Consider the following 15613-nt stretch of genomic DNA (forward strand, 5'->3'; position numbering starts at 1 on the left):
CTGGCCTGGGAGTGTGAGGAGGGGCCGGGCGTTTCTCCCTCAGCCCATGGGGTTCCTGCCAGTGAGTTGGGCACTGGAACACTCTTCGACGAGGTCCTGTCAGAGTGAGCTAGTTTATCCCAGTGACCTCGAAAGTTCGTTGGTTTCTTAGCCACAAATTGGACAACAGGAACAAATTTTTAGTTTGTTAAAAACTTTTTGGTTTGAAATCATCTCAACCCTACAGAAAGTTTCAGTAAAGTGTAAAGAACTCTCATACACCTTTCCCCTAGATTAGTCAACTATTAACATTTTGGCCACATTTGTTTTTTCTAGATAGATTGGGCAAGCTGTGTGTGTGTGTGTGTGTGTGTGTGTGTGTGTGCGTGTGTGTAAAATACACATATTATTGCTTTTTCTGAACCTTTTCCAGAAAGAATAAGTTGCAAACACCATGTCCCTTTACTCCAAAACAATCTACTGTGTATTTCCTACATAACTACAGCACAGTGATCAGTATCAGAAAATTTAACATTAATAGAAAAATGGTCTCTAACATACCATCCTTATACAAAATATACTAATTATACTAATAGCCAAAAAAAAACACCTCTTTTTTCTTTTTAGGTTCAGGATCACACAGTGCATTCAGTTGGTCTTTTCAGTTTCCTTCCGTTTGGAAGAGTCCCTCAGTCTGTCTTTGTCGCTCATGACACTGACATTTTTGTTTTGCTTTGTGGGCTCTCCCTCAGTGTGGGTTCTCTGATGTTTCCTCGTGATTAGATGAGCAGTTACGCATTTTTGGTAGGAATGCCTCTGAAGGGTGTTGTATCTTTCTCAGTGTATCTTGTCAGGAGGCACGTGATGTCAATCTGTCTCATTGTCAGTGTTAACTTTAGAGTATGCATTTTCTTATTTTTAAGTGGAAACAGGTAGTTTCTGAGAGTGGGATGGTTCCTTTCCTAGTCAGGACGGTCCCCAGTCTCCAGCCTGCCCCTGGTTGGGGGAGGGAGCCACATTCCCCTGTCACCGGTGTTGGCCCCTTGGGCCTGACAGCCGGGGCTCACGCACAGGTACTGTGTGGGGGAGAGAAAAGATGGGACATGGGGTGACCTGGACTCCAGCTCAGCGGTCAGCAGCCCTGTGGCTCACGAGGCATGCTGCTGTTTTTCTGCCAAGCATCCGCTCACCACAGCTGCCAGTCCCGTGTCAGTTTATTTATTCTCTTTGGAGTACCCAAATCTACAAAGAGAGTAGAGTTGGGCTTATCATGGTGGGTCTGCTCTGCGCACCCGGCCATGGCCAGCGTGGTGAGCCATGGAGGGCGCACAGCAGTGTGCAATTGCCAGCCCCACCCGCACTGCAGCACCGTCACTGTGGTCTCGTATTCAGATAGGAGAGCCTCACTGTTTCCTTTCCTGGGGGGTGCAGGTTTTCTGCTACCCTAAGGAACACCTGAGTGCTTCCTTTGTTGCAACATTTAAAAAGGATCAGGATACTACCTAGACACAGCTACAGGGTGAACAAAGAGGAAAGAAAAACATTTTAGTGTTACAAGTAAAATAAAAGAGTGGTCCTGCCCCTGCAAACCCACACTGGAGCAAAGGCTGCACGTCGGGTGAGGTGCTCCATTGAGGTCCAGACGCCCACCAGGGGTGGTGGTCACCACTGGCTGATGGTGCAGTGACTCTTCTCTTGTTCCAGGATGTGTTTATACAAGGAAACAGGATTAAATTAGGAGCTGGTTTCGCCTGTCTTCTCTCAGTGCCCATTCTCTTTGAAGAAACATTCTACAATGAAAAAGAAGAAAGTTTCAGCCTACTGTGTATAGCCCATCCTTTGGAAAAGAAAGAGAGTTCAGGTATTGTGGGAGAAATGTGTTTGTTGAACTTCCTGCTGACATAACTGTTATAAACATCCCATAAAATATTCAAGAGCCCACTAGAAACCTGCGTCACTGTTTATATAATTCCCCACATAACTTAATCGAAAAGTCATCTTGAGCTAAGGAGATCTGGATTGGGGCTGCTGTGTATGGTTGCACAGATTGGCTATTGCACAATTCCAGGAGGCATGTTCACATAGACCTCAGGGTAGATGTTACCTTGTACATTTGTGCCAAGTGGTAGCCTGGCTTTGTTTCTGGGCCTCAGCGTTAGCTCATACAACGTTATTACCCACCCAGCCCCACTATTGTGCCTCTTTAAGATTGTATTATATTTAATGAATAATAATCCTTCAGTTGCTCCAGGAGATTGAGATAACAATGTACCAAATGCATTTGGAGACTCGTGTTATCAGGAATCAGGGCTTCTTCACCAAAGCCTCACAGGTCATGTCCATGGTCTCAAGTAGTCCAGGTTTTGTCCCAGGAAAGGACTTCAAGAAAACCAGGCTCTCTGGACCCCAGGCTGTCCTGTAACTGGGCCGCCCTCGGGCAATATCTTGAAATAAGGTTATCCCCCTCCTCCCCTGGAAGATGGGGCCCCACACGTCGGGGGAGAAGGGCAAAGGAAGTGGGACTTCTCCCGTTAGGAAACAGTGAAGGTTTCAGCCAGCCTGACCCTCTGTCTCTTTTTCAGAAGGGCCTTCAAAACCCTCAGATCCCTTTTCCTTGAAAACCATTGAAGATGTGAGAGAGTTTTTGGGAAGACACTCGGACAGATTTGACAGGAACATCGCCTCCTTCCAGCGAGCCTTCAGGGAATGTGAAAGGAAGAGCCTCCGTCATCTCATAGTCAGTAGCTGTGTCCCGCTTTGCCAGACTAGTTTAGAGCCCCGGCATCCCTCTCAGTTTACTCTGCTGCCTCCGCTGTTGGAAGTTCTGTTGAAAATGTTTCCTTCTAACTATAAAAGTACTACAAGCCACTGTAGAAAACTTAAAAATCACAGAGAAGTATAAAAATGAATACATGAATGTCGTTACTCTCTGTGTTGACCCCAAGAGGAAATTTTCCCTACTCTTAATACATATACACCTAAAGGAGAAGGAAGTTGAAAGCAATCACATCATTCATTTGATAAGCTTGCATCAGCACTTGAAGCTTGTCACCCGGGAAATACATTCTGTGAAATGCTCTCCTTACTCCAGGACCCGTTGTGCGTCCTGGGTTTTATGTTACAGCCTCGGATTCCGAGTGACGTGTCTCTCTGCTCTGTTGCACAGGACTCAGTGAATGCTCTCTACACCAAATGCCTCCAGCAGCTTCTGAGGGACTCTCACCTGGTAAGCAGCAGGACTTTCAAAGCAGAGAGTTGCAGTTTGCCCACACGCAAATCCACACTCTAGCTGTACTTCTCTTGCCTTCTAGAAAATGCTTGCCAGGCAGGAGGCCCAGATGAACCTGATGAAGCAGGCGGTAGAGGTAAGAGGCCAAAGCAGCAAGGGGAGGGAAGGCGGCAGTGCCCTGGGCTCTCCTTTGCCCCCCACATGCCCTGACCTGGGGTCCATTGATTTCACAGATGTACGTCCAGCACGATATTTATGATCTGATCTTTAAATATGTGGGGACCATGGAGGCAAGCGAGGTAGGTTCTAAACCTTCATCAGCCAGGATGGAAGCCTCATTCTTTGCTTTCTAAGAAACTTGAAGCTTCGTTAAAATCTTTTGTTAGGATGCCGCGTTTAACAAAATCACAAGAAGCCTTCAAGATCTTCAGCAGAAAGATATTGGTGTGAAACCAGAGTTCAGGTAAGGTTTCGCGCTGCAGCAGCTCGGAACCCTCAGAGGCCGAGACGCCATTTCTCCCGGTTGAACTTGGTTTGTACCAAGGAGCAGTGCAGTTATTTATGACCAAAGACACAGGGCTGACATTGGCAGATGGCTGTTTTGTAGCTGTCACCTTCCTGCACCTGTCTGCTAACATGCCAGCTGGGTGGGAGCTAAAGAGCCTGAGATTTTGCACGCTTGGTCTCTAGGTGGGCACATGACCCAACCAGGTGGGTTCTACACGCAGACATCTCACCTGCCCATCTGAGGGAACCCTGCCAAAGAGGCACCTCCTTTTGAATTAAGTTTCATTAGGATACAAAAATGTCTAAAGTGTGTATATTTAAATGTTTCTTTTTCCTTTGGGCTATTTCACTCTGGGGTAAGGATTTTTGGGTTTCTTTGGTTTCTGTTTTTTCTAATTTCCGGAGCAGCTGTGTCACCAGGCAGTCTGAATGGGACACGTAAAGCTGTTGTGTTTTGCCCCTGACTTGAGTCAGATAGCTTCTGAGTTTCTGTTGTTGTTTTTCATGACTTAGGGTTGCGGTAAGAAATGTAAGTCGAAGGTATGTCACGATGGCAAAGAAGAGCCCTCGTACTGGTCTTATGTTGTCACTTGCCAAATTACTTTGCAGCTTCAACATACCTCGTGCAAAGAGAGAACTGGCTCAACTGAACAAACGTACCTCCCCACAACAGAAGTTGGTTTGTCTACGGAAGGTGGTGCAGCTAATTACACAGTCGCCTAGCCAGAGAGGTTTGTGCTGGGGAAGGGGCCTGGCAAGTGGGGGGGGGGGGGCAGATACCTCTGCCCAGATGCAAAGGTCTGTTAAGGAGCAGTGCTGTCTGAAACGGTCGTACAGATGGGCCTATGTGCAGCCAACACGCCAGGGTGAGTGCCCCGGGGTCTGTTCTGAGGAGTGGGTGCCCACTGATGGTGGTGGGGGGTGGGGCTGACATGGCTAAGGTAACAAAATGGTGGCAGAGGCGCAGCAGCCTCCAAAATGAGCCAAGCTGGTGTTTGGTATGTGGGGGTTCGACTGTTCGTTCGACTGTTCTCCCTCATTTTATGTAGGTTTAAAATTTTCCTTCATAAAAAGGAAACCGAATTGAGTTACAAAAAAAGTAATGAGGAGGCAAATCTGTGTGTGAAGATGGGGGATGTTCTGCAAAGCACATTACGCAAAATAAACGGGAGTGTACGTGGTATGCTTCCAACTGCATCGCAGAAAGAGGGGACGGCTTATATCCATACATCTGATGGTGAATTCAGACTGTCTCTGCAGAGCTAGGCAGGAAGCAACAGCGATAGCCTCTGGGAAAGAAGACTGGTGGCAGGGATGGGAGGGGCGGTCACAGTTTGCTCTCTTGTGCTGTTTGAATTTTAAAACCCTGTGAATGGGTTACTTAAAATTTCAAAGCAAAAATAATAAAGTCAAGCGACATGTGGGCATGAGACTCCACCGAGTGTAAGAGAGAAATGATCTCAGGAGGAAATAGGCTTTCAGCGGTGGCTCTGGGCTCACCGTGGCTTTGTGTCCCCCGGTGCTGGCCGCCCTGGACTCTGCATCCAGGAAGGTGGCAAGAGGTTGTCTGCTTGGTGTTCCTCTCTTTTGCACATGTTCTGAGCATGTTAAGCGTTCGTTTTCCTCTTAAATATGACATCTGTTCAGGACACTGTAAAGGAAATTGTGCAATTGACTTTCTCTCTGATGGGTAATGTTACTGGATTGTGGTTTTGTGGGTTGGATGGTGGTGGGGAGCTGCTACTCTTGCTGATCTGTTTGAGTCCCATGATGGCTTTGAACATGTGTTTCCCCCTTGCAGTTAACTTGGAGACTATGTGTGCTGATGATCTTCTATCAGTCCTGTTGTATCTGCTTGTGAAAACAGAGATCCCTAATTGGTAATACTTTTTGGTAATACTTTTTCAAAATGGCGGCACTGGCACTGTACTGCGATGGGTTTAGTGTAAGCAGGAAATGGAGCACCTCTTATGAGTCAGGTGCTGTGCTTGCCCCGCCTTCCTTCGGCAGTAGGCAGCTATCATTCCATTCATAGATGGGGAAACTGAGGCCCAGAGAGCTCATGTTTCTCATTCTGGAACACGCAGCAGCAGGCTGACGGTAGTTCTGTGTGGCCCCAGAGCCCAGCCTCTTCCCATAGGAACCCACCGCTCATTTTACAATAATCAGCTTTCTAAAAACTAGCCTATTCCAGGAAAATAACAAAGTAGTTTTAACTTATTTTCCTAATTGCACACACTCTTGAATAGAGAGAGCAAGGGGGCGGCAGTCCTCGCTCCCTGGAGACATTCGACTTCAGTCGCCAGAGCCAGGTGTTAACTGCATATACAACAATAATACCTTTTTCTTCCCTTTTGTTAGGATGGCAAACTTGAGTTATATCAAAAACTTCAGATTTAGCAGCTCGGCAAAAGATGAACTGGGGTACTGCTTGACTTCTGTTGAGGCTGCAATCGAGTATATTCGGCAAGGAAGCCTCTCCGTTAAACCACCTGTAAGATCCCCTCTTGCGCTGGCCTTTCTTTGTGGGTGTCCTCGGGTTCTGAGGTTGGTGTGGGGAGAGGGGATTCTTAAATTGTCTCCCGAGAATGGGGCCTCAGCTGTTTGCGGGCCCGGAGGCTTGACAGCCACCCCACACACTGAACACTAACCACCTGATTTGTTGTGAAAGTCGGTAGGTTTTCGTTGGGACTCACATGGTTCACGTCTCATGTCATCTGTCCTCAGCGTTCTCAAAGGCGCATGGGCAGAGGGGAAGCTAGAAACCGAATCTAGATATCTTGACCAGGACGGGCCAGAAATGAGAGTAATGTTTGCAGTTTTTAGGACTCAGTGGCCTTATTGCTATTTTCCTGGTTGGTTGGTGAGCTTTGGCTAGGGGAGGTGATTACATGTCTATGTGAATTGGAAGGCTCTTAAACCAAGATTGCATTACTGGCCTATTTCGCTACATACCAACCAGCAAAACGTGACTGTACTCAGAGAAACCACAAAGTTAAACATGATAAAGATTTCTGTACTCCAAACCGAGAGTCATGAGGATTGAACCTTCATTTGATCCTAATTTTCTAATGATAGAATCTCCCAAAACAGTGATAAGTTAAAACATCTGGAAAAGAATATAATAGGCCTGTCCAGACAGGGGCACTCAGGTAAAAGCAGTTTCCTTGAATTCAATCATATTAACATGTTTATGTATTTTCCAGCCTTTCCTATCCATGGATACTTTACGTAACTGAAATTGTATACAGCACTATAAACGGTTTTCCCCCTAAGAGAACAGTTTTATTTATTATCTGATTAGAAGACTAATATTTGCTTATAAACAATAGTTGCAATATATAACACTACAGGGAAGACAACAAAAGCCTTTTGTAAACTTGCTGGCTGGGGGTGACTTGCATTAACATTTGGGTATATGTCTTTTTTTCTGTGCCTATACCATCGTATTTTTAACCCAAGTTTGAGATTATGCTGCACTTGTTGGCACGTAGCTCGACATTATCAGGTGCTTGCTGAAGAGCTAAGTTCTGCTCTTGTCTGGGTTCCGGTTTGACCGCCCACATGTATGCACATGAAATTAGAAGCTGTCCAGCTCATCTCAGATGTGGCTGGCTGTGACTCTTGCAAAAGTGATTTGTAATTTAGGAGGAAATCATTAGCATTCTAGAATGAATATGCTTGTGCATTCTGCTTTGCACAGGTGTCTGCAGAATCAATTGCCACTCACTTCCATAGTTAGGGGAGTAAGATTTCTTGATTTAAAATTGTCTTCTGTGAGGTTCTAGGAACGTGTTGTTCCCATGGTGCCTGGAGTGATTTTCTGTGGTGACCCTGCCCTTCTGGTGTTTTCCCCGTCATTGGTCTGAGAGATCAGTCCTTTCCTGGTTCTACCACCCTGCAGAGAAATTGCCAGATGCTCCTTGATGGGGCCGGGGTGCCCTTGTTAGCTGGAGGGAAGTGTCTACCTCTTGAAGGTCCTCCTGTCCCCTTGCTGCCCCCATGCTGTCCCATGGCCACCCTGCTTTCTTACTTTCCATAGCATGCAGGCAGGAAGGCTAACGCTTGAAGGCCTTTGGCCAGAGTGTAAGGAAGCGGCTGACCAAAGAATGTCAATCGGATTCTCCCATCTACTTTCACTTCAGAAAATATTCCAGTGGGATTGAGGGTTGTTTGAGGGGCGGCCCCTCTTGTGGTGATGTTGGTTTAAGTCCAGCACTGCTGTTTCCTGTTGGGCAAGTCTGTTTGTCTCTCTCAGCCTCTGTCCATCTTCCTGTCTACACTGGGGATACTGCTGTATATTTCATCTCTTGCTAGGTGGTTGTGAGAATCAAATGGGGTATTTGAAAGTGCCTTTTTGAAATGTAAAGTGATACTGGTGCCCTTTCTTGCTCTCCTACTACCCCTGCATCTGGGTGTCTCCGTTTCCTGATTCTCCGGTGCGTTCTGCATGGAGAGCCTCAAGGATGACTGTTAGCGTGTGTTGGCAGGGGTGATGGGACACAGCCCAGGGTACCCCTCTTGTCAGGGCATCTGACCCTGGTCTTGCCTTCCCAGGTGGGAGGTGGTTGGTCCTGTCAGAGGATGGGACAAGGTGTGCGTCACCCTTACAGCAGGATCTGAAGCCCATCCCTTGGGTATTGAGGGGGTCAGGCGTGAGAGATGCTCTTCCCTTTACTGATGGAGCAGGTGTCGTGGCTTCCTTGTCTTTGTGATGCCAGCACTGGGATTCTGTCTGTGGCATGGCCTCTGCCGGAGCTGCCGACTCGTTCCTGTCAGCACTGCAGCTCCATCTAGAAATGTTTGAGACCATTATGTACTGATGTCCTTCATTTCCTGGGGAAGGAGCCCAAGAGTATCTCCATACAGCAGGCGAGGTTTCTGAAAAGCATTAAGGGCTGATTGTTAGTATATTTAATTATGTTTTTGTATTGGCTTTTTATATACTAGAACGTAGTTTCACAAAAATTTTCTCCCCAAGATAGAATCATACTTGAGATAGCTATATTCTTTAGGCATAAAAGCTTAAATAAAGTCTCATAAATAAAGACTTTTAGCTCTCTGAAAATAAACATTAGTGGGATGACTCTAGTTTTACCTTTGTGGACCAAAAAAATAGCAGGGAGAACCCTGACAGAATCTGTACTCTGCTCTAGCTTTGCACGTTTCTGGTCTTTCTCACTTTACCGGGTTTTCAATAAATAGCATTTACCCCATTCCCAAATAGGTCTTATCTGATAAGCTGTTTCTTCTGGTAGCTCATTCTTCCCTGAAGATTCAGTCCTAGAAGACCCCTCTCTTCATCACTGCTCTTCACACAATTACCCAGAGTGGAGGAAAGGACCCTGAATTTACTTGAACAATGTCTTTGCTATTTCTCTGACCCTAAGCTGCTTGGCTATAAATCATTGAACAGAACAGGTTGTTAGAGCTTTATATAGGGTCTAGCAGCTGGGAGCACACATGGCGCTAATTCTGAGGTGTTGGCGTTTGTTTGCCAAGTAAACCCTCTTAGGGAAGTCAGTGTGAGGGAACCGGCTTGACAGCAGACCCCAGAAATGGTCCCTTCTCTGAGATGCTGTTGCCTCTGTCGTTAGCTGAACCTCTGAGTCAGAACTTTGAAGGCCATAAAGAGAGCTTCATCCTACCATTTTGTCAGTGTTGGTGAGTTCTTCTGGCAGTAGCTGGCTGGAAAAAATTCCCTTTACCTCCCACCAAGACTCTTTTTAAGGAAGTTAATTTGTCATTAGACCATTTATTGCAGGTGCTCAAGTGAGCATTAAGGTGTCTTGCTAGAAATTATTTCATAAAGTAAGGATACAGTTTTAGATTTTTGTATCTAGGTAAACATTATCTGCAATAGAAGAGCTGACTTTATTAATTGGGTTGGACCCCGTATCTTATTGGACTTCAGGCCAGTGGCCATATTGTTTGCTATTTTAGTAAATATGTTCAAAACGCAAGACCCCTCTCTCTCCTGCCGATGGACACTGGGAAATAGCAGCCTGTCAAATGGGTTTCCTGTCTGTAGGCCGCAGATAAAATGGCAAGGGATAGGGAGATGCAGGCGAGGACAGAACTTTGAGAGGAGGAGGCCAGGACGATCCAGGTTTCCATCTGGAGGAGGATGGTGTATGCGTGCTAAATTCCGCACTTGGAGATGACCCATTCCACACACGTACAGCCGGCGTGCCACCATTCTCCCAGATCCCCACCGGGAAATGGTCGTCAGAGCCACCACTTCCTGAAGAGATGGGCAGGAAACCCTTCTTCTAGCCTGATGAGGGTCAGCTCTCCAGCTCAGTGAGGCGGCCGCGAGGCACTGCTGCTCTGTTCTGGGGAGATGGCGAGGACTGTTCCTGGGGTCCCCTCTTCTGACGGATCTGTACCGATGTCCCATCCCATGTGATAAAACGGATTGTTGGGTTTCTCCTGCAGGAGTCCGAGGGGTTTGGTGACAGACTGTTCCTTAAGCAGAGGATGAGCTTACTGTCTCAGATGACTTCCACCCCTACTGACTGCCTGTTTGAGGTAAGGCCCCAAGAAGCCCTTGTGGGCACAGACGTGAGGACACGTCATCTGCCGCCGCTCTGGCGACTCTGCAGAACCCACAGGGTGGTCTGCGAAGTTCAACACAAGCGCGTCTTGTGCTCAGAGTGGGTGGTAGGAAGGCCGAGGGTTGATGAGTGGCATCGGCACGTCTGCCCCTGCCCCGGCGTGTGCTGGGCTAGAGCCGTGCTGGTGGCTCACAGATAACACTGGGCCTCCCTGCGTGGAACCCCCTGCCCTGGTTGTCCTCTCTCAGCTCAGTGAAACGCAACTTGTCTTTCAAGGCCAACTCGGTGCCTCACTGGTGGCCCCTGCAGAACTGATGCCTCTCTTGGCTCCAGGAGCCCCACAAGGCAGGTGTCTGTGTGCACATGCGCTGGCCCAGGAGGCCACCGTTAGGTATGGGTGTCATGATGGTTGTTTGATCATGTGGCAGCACATGCGCATCTGACAGACCACTGGGAGGCTGTCATGGTGCCCCACTGGGTAGTCAGCAAGGGCTGGGTGAGGGCGGACCTCCTCAGGCGGCCACCTGGAGCCAGAGTGGGTTCCGTGGAGGCCCAGAAAGCCTCTTGGGCCAGCCTGCTCCCCAGCACATCTCACTCCCTGGGGGAGCACATCCCAGGAATCACAGGGCTGAGCCCTTCAGGTTTGTTTGTTGATGGGGTCTCCCACTAAGTGCAGCTGTTCCCTTCCCCCTAAACTGATTCTCTGTCAGAATACAAGACGACCGGCCTGAGGCTTGTTCTAGTGAGGTGTCAAAATCCACACCGGAGCTCTGGCTGTATTCCCCCACACACACACGCACTCCTGTTGCTGTGGGAATTTTGTCATGTTATTTTTTTAATAATGGAAATTTCTAACATTTACAAAAATAAAAGACTGGTATGATGAACAAACTCCCGTATACCCATCTCCCAACCTTGTTTCATCTCTTCCCTCCACCCACTTTCCCCATCCGCCCAGATTATTTTAAAACAAACCCCAGAGAGCAAATCATTTCATCCATCCATATATACGTGTTTCTACAAGGATGCTTAAAGAATTCACGCCTTAGAAAGCAAATGATTTCTTAACATTGATGTAGTATCCTGGATGTCACTTTTCAGCACATTGCTTCAGGGAACCAGAAAGAAGTGGAAAGACTCCTGAGCCAAGAAGACCAAGATAAAGATACCATCCAAAAGATGTGCCACCCTCTGTGCTTCTGTGATGACTGTGAGAAACTTGTCTCCGGGTAAGAGGGGCCTCGTGGAGGCTCAGTGTGCCTGGACGCGGGTACCGGGGCCTGGATGGAACTTTTCCACTTCTTTGCCATGCAATTTTGAATGAGGCACTTATCCTGGCTGCACTCAGCTTTCTCTGCTATAAAGTGGGGGCAGTAATCTCTGCCTCTTTGGAGCATCAGATGGAATAAGGATGTAAAAATAGTTGGCATGCCACTGGGCTGGATGCCTGGGTAGGCAGGTGTAGGGCCTGCCCCAGACTTGTAAAGAGGGTTTAGGATGGGAGGAATGTCAGCTTCCCCAGGAATCTTTTTGGTCTCCCCTTAATCTTGTCAGGCTGTTTTAATGGAGGCCCAGGCCTAGAGAAGAGTGGGGCTGGGTGAGGGATGCTGGAACTAGATGCCTCAGTTCCTTACCCTGTGGGAGACTGAGCAAGGGCTGGATTATCTCTAATCCAGCCTGTGGGAGAGGCCCAGTTTGGATCAGACCCTGAGATCCAGCTTCCAGTGCCAGGACCCTGACGTCCCAGCCTTGTCATGGAAAGGCTTCACCATGCCGAACCTAGGGTGTTCTTTTCTGTATCTTCTCTCTGTTTTAGGAGGCTGAATGATCCCTCAGTTGTCACTCCATTCTCCAGAGATGACAGGGGTCATACACCACTCCACGTGGCTGCCCTCTGTGGTATGTGGTCTTGGGTTGGCATCTGTGGGTTGTCAGGGCAAAGGGATGGAGCCAACGGTGGCCCAGCAGAGGCCAGCTGACGGGATTGGGGGGCAGTGAGTTGGCGTGGTGGAGAGGGCTGCTTCACGGCACACCCCCGGGGCTTTGCTGGAAGAGAAGGTAGCAGACGGTCCACAGGCCTGATGTGCTGATTCCAGGCTAGAAGAGCGCATGTCCTTGCTCTCACTGTGTGGACACCTGGCGCTGCCCTGGGCCAGTGGGCTAGGGAGGGAAGGCTTGAGTCCCAGCTATGCCAGTGGTCTTAGAATTGGGTTCTTACATCTCTTTAAAAAAATACCTTTACTGTCTTTTAAAGTGCATATTCAAAGTAGAAAACACAGCACTTCTCCAGTATCACCTGCTATCCTTCTATCTGCCAGAGACAATTTTGATTTATGAGTGTTTGGAATTTCCACATGCGTGTGTATATGAGTTCAAAATATGTGATATTGTGGGGATCATACTTTTCTGTATGCGTTTTTTTTTCTTTCTTTCTGTGCTTTTTTTTCACTTGGCAATGTATAAGAACATTTCTTGTTGTCAGTATTTTTTTTAATGGTTGCACAATATTCCATCCTGTGAATTGATAAAGCATGGACTCTTCTGTGGACGTCTGAGGCTCTTTTCCACTACCCTCTGTTGCTAAGAAGTGGACTGGAGCTGTGTCCCCTCTAAGAGCCACCCAAAGTGCCCTGAATCTACAGAGTCTGACTTGACATTAGCTCTGGTTCCTCTCAAGCAGAAAAATAACCTCTGGGCGTGTTTCACGCCAGGGAACAAGAGGGTAAAATCATGTGGCTTCACGCTTAGGGTTTGGAAAGCGTCTTCTCTTTCCTTCTCCATCCTGAAGTCCTTCTGTGCCGTAGGGCAGGCATCCCTCATTGACCTCCTGGTTTCCAAAGGCGCTGTGGTGAACGCCACGGACTATCACGGCTCAACTCCACTTCATCTCGCGTGTCAGAAGGGCTATCAGAGCGTGACGGTAAGCAGTGGGGTGCCAGTGCCACGCCTGTGGGTTCACTGAGGTGAGCAAGGCTCTGCATTTTGACTTTCCAGTCGTGCCAGCCACGCTTCTCTGTCCCACACCGGCTGTGCCTCGGCCACACAGGAGAGGCCACAAGGCTGAGGCCCCTCCCTGGGGGTCCGCTGCACAAAACTGTGAGGTCGAGATTTGAAATGGCCGATAATCCGGGGAAGAAGCGGGGGGGCTGTAGACTTTGTAATCTCTACACTTTTTAAAAGGAAGAATGAGAGTGATGCTACCATTTTAACTGTAGTGTAGGTAAATAAGATTGAAAGGGGAAGCAGGTGACCGCCCCCTTATGAGACTTCAGGCCTCACCTCCCGAGGAAGCATGTGCCGGGCCTTGCAGTCTTGCTGCTGTTCAGTCATCTGCTTTCTTCTCTCCTTTGGAAGCTGCTGCTGCTGCACTACAAAGCCAGCACCGACGTGCAGGACAATTATGGCAACACCCCTCTCCACCTGGCCTGCGCTCACGGCCACGAAGACGTAAGTGTCCTCGCTGCTCTTGGCTGTCGAGCCGTTCTCACTCGTGGAGAAATGTGAATTTCTGGTTAGTTCGGTGTAGTATTTTCATGTTGGTGATGATTGGAAGATCTAGTGTATGTTTTGTTTTGTTTGGTTTGTTTGTTTTTTTTATTAAAAGAATTTTGAAGTTTATTACAGATGTTATATTGAAATAACACACCTCAAACATAATTGTCCATTATCTTATCGTAAAATTCAGTCATTTTCAGTCGTCCCTGCTGCCATCTGGGTCTTACCTTTGTTCACATTCAGTTTTTACCTTTTACTTTTTTATGGTTATATCAAGGTGTTTTATAATTTCCATTTTCACTTACTATTTATCTGTGTGTGTTGTTTTTTTCTTAACCACTCTTTCTCTCCTCTTCCCCTACCCCTTCTCTTCATAGTAATATTCAGGAAGATTTTAGACATACGTAGGATTGAAGCTGGGTTAGGTGGTTGATGTGCAAAAACAAGATCATACCCTACATGTTTATGTGCAACTTGCTTTCCTAAACAATCATTACGGAAATCCTCTAGGTCAATAAATATCAATCAAGCCCGTTCTTTAACCGCTACACAATGATCAGTTACGTGTGTTGTGTTCCCAAGACCAGCCCCTGGTTCAGTCAGTTGTGACAACACATTTGAAGTGTTGTCCACCTAGGCGGCTCATTAAAGACTCAGAACCCAAGAGTTTTATTGGAGGTGCCACAAAAACACCCTCTGCCTAGTATGTACCAAAATTCTGGACTCCCAGAAGGAAAGCAGGTGTTCAGCATAAACCACATTATTGTACAAACAGTTCAGACACAATGAGCTCCTCTTATCAGTGAGAGGATTGTGGGCCCCCGCCCCAAAGCCAAGCCCCCGAGGAACATTGCAAGTCAGGGGTCAGCCTTGCGAGCAGGCTGTGGCCTCAGGCCTGTTGTGGTAACTTCTCTCTGCGCATGGATACGTCACAGTTTATGCAACCATTTCTTACTGCTGGGCAGTTGGGTTCTTGGAAAAAATGGTGTGTCCTCATCAGGTAACCTGGAACCCTTGAGTTATAGCTCCCTGTTACTGTCCGTTTGCTTGGTGAGTGGAGCCCTGATCAAACTGGGACGTGGACCAAGGCTGTGGAGCGCACAGATGTTGTCTGAGGCTTGGCACATGAGTTTCAAGGATGGTGTGTCCCAATTTCTTTGCAGTGTGTGAAGGCTTTGGTGTACTATGATGTGCAGTCGTGCAGACTGGATGTTGGTAACGAGAAAGGAGACACTCCCCTCCACATCGCTGCACGTTGGGGTTACCAAGGCATCATTGAGACGTTGCTGCAAAATGGAGCATCTACAGAGATCCAGAACAGACTGAAAGAAACTCCCCTCAAGTGTGCATTAAACTCAAAGGTAGATTTTTTTCTTTCTTTCTTTCTTTCTTTTTAAATCTCAAAGCAGCAATATGGCTTTTAAAAAATCAATGTCCACAGATTAGGTCTTGGCATGCTGGACAAGCTGCATTAGTGCCTGAGGACAACTTGGCCTGTACTCTCTCTGCTGCATTTGGGACGTGGTTGTTAATGGGTTTTACTTATTCATATTGTTTTGAGTTTTCCTAGCAGGTTTTCTCTGTGTTATTCCACTCCCAGCAGAGTTTGCCCTGGCTTCTGAGTGCTGCTGGTTTATGAGCAAATGGAGTGGATGCAAACGGGACAATGGCACCAACCAGGGACAGCCGGGAAAGGGGAAGTGGCAGGGAGCAGGGAGGGTCAGGGCTCTATGTCCCTCTGATGTGGCCAGTTTTGAACATCATTGGGTGATGTGTTAATGAACCACTCATCCTTTCCTGGTCGTGATTTCTGGAAACATGTAATTTTTGGCAACATGAGAAAGTG

General features: G+C 47.5%; 1 protein-coding gene across 3 annotated transcripts in view; it reads left to right on the forward strand.

Moving 5' to 3' along the window:
* Positions 1 to 15613, forward strand: part of ANKRD27 (ankyrin repeat domain 27) — a 49744-nt gene that overhangs the window by 16130 nt on the left and 18001 nt on the right. For all 3 annotated transcript variants that reach the window (XM_074314441.1, XM_074314440.1, XM_074314443.1), the window contains 15 exons: positions 1684 to 1840; positions 2562 to 2716; positions 3146 to 3205; positions 3291 to 3344; positions 3442 to 3507; positions 3595 to 3671; positions 4325 to 4446; positions 5517 to 5595; positions 6077 to 6209; positions 10154 to 10246; positions 11374 to 11501; positions 12089 to 12171; positions 13077 to 13192; positions 13627 to 13719; positions 14931 to 15128. In XM_074314441.1, the coding sequence (XP_074170542.1) occupies positions 1684 to 1840; positions 2562 to 2716; positions 3146 to 3205; positions 3291 to 3344; positions 3442 to 3507; positions 3595 to 3671; positions 4325 to 4446; positions 5517 to 5595; positions 6077 to 6209; positions 10154 to 10246; positions 11374 to 11501; positions 12089 to 12171; positions 13077 to 13192; positions 13627 to 13719; positions 14931 to 15128 (1614 nt within the window). The remainder of the gene's footprint in view (positions 1 to 1683; positions 1841 to 2561; positions 2717 to 3145; positions 3206 to 3290; positions 3345 to 3441; positions 3508 to 3594; positions 3672 to 4324; positions 4447 to 5516; positions 5596 to 6076; positions 6210 to 10153; positions 10247 to 11373; positions 11502 to 12088; positions 12172 to 13076; positions 13193 to 13626; positions 13720 to 14930; positions 15129 to 15613) is intronic.

Source organism: Rhinolophus sinicus, linkage group LG11 (genome assembly GCF_036562045.2).
Source record: "Rhinolophus sinicus isolate RSC01 linkage group LG11, ASM3656204v1, whole genome shotgun sequence".
Classification (NCBI taxonomy): domain Eukaryota; kingdom Metazoa; phylum Chordata; class Mammalia; order Chiroptera; family Rhinolophidae; genus Rhinolophus; species Rhinolophus sinicus.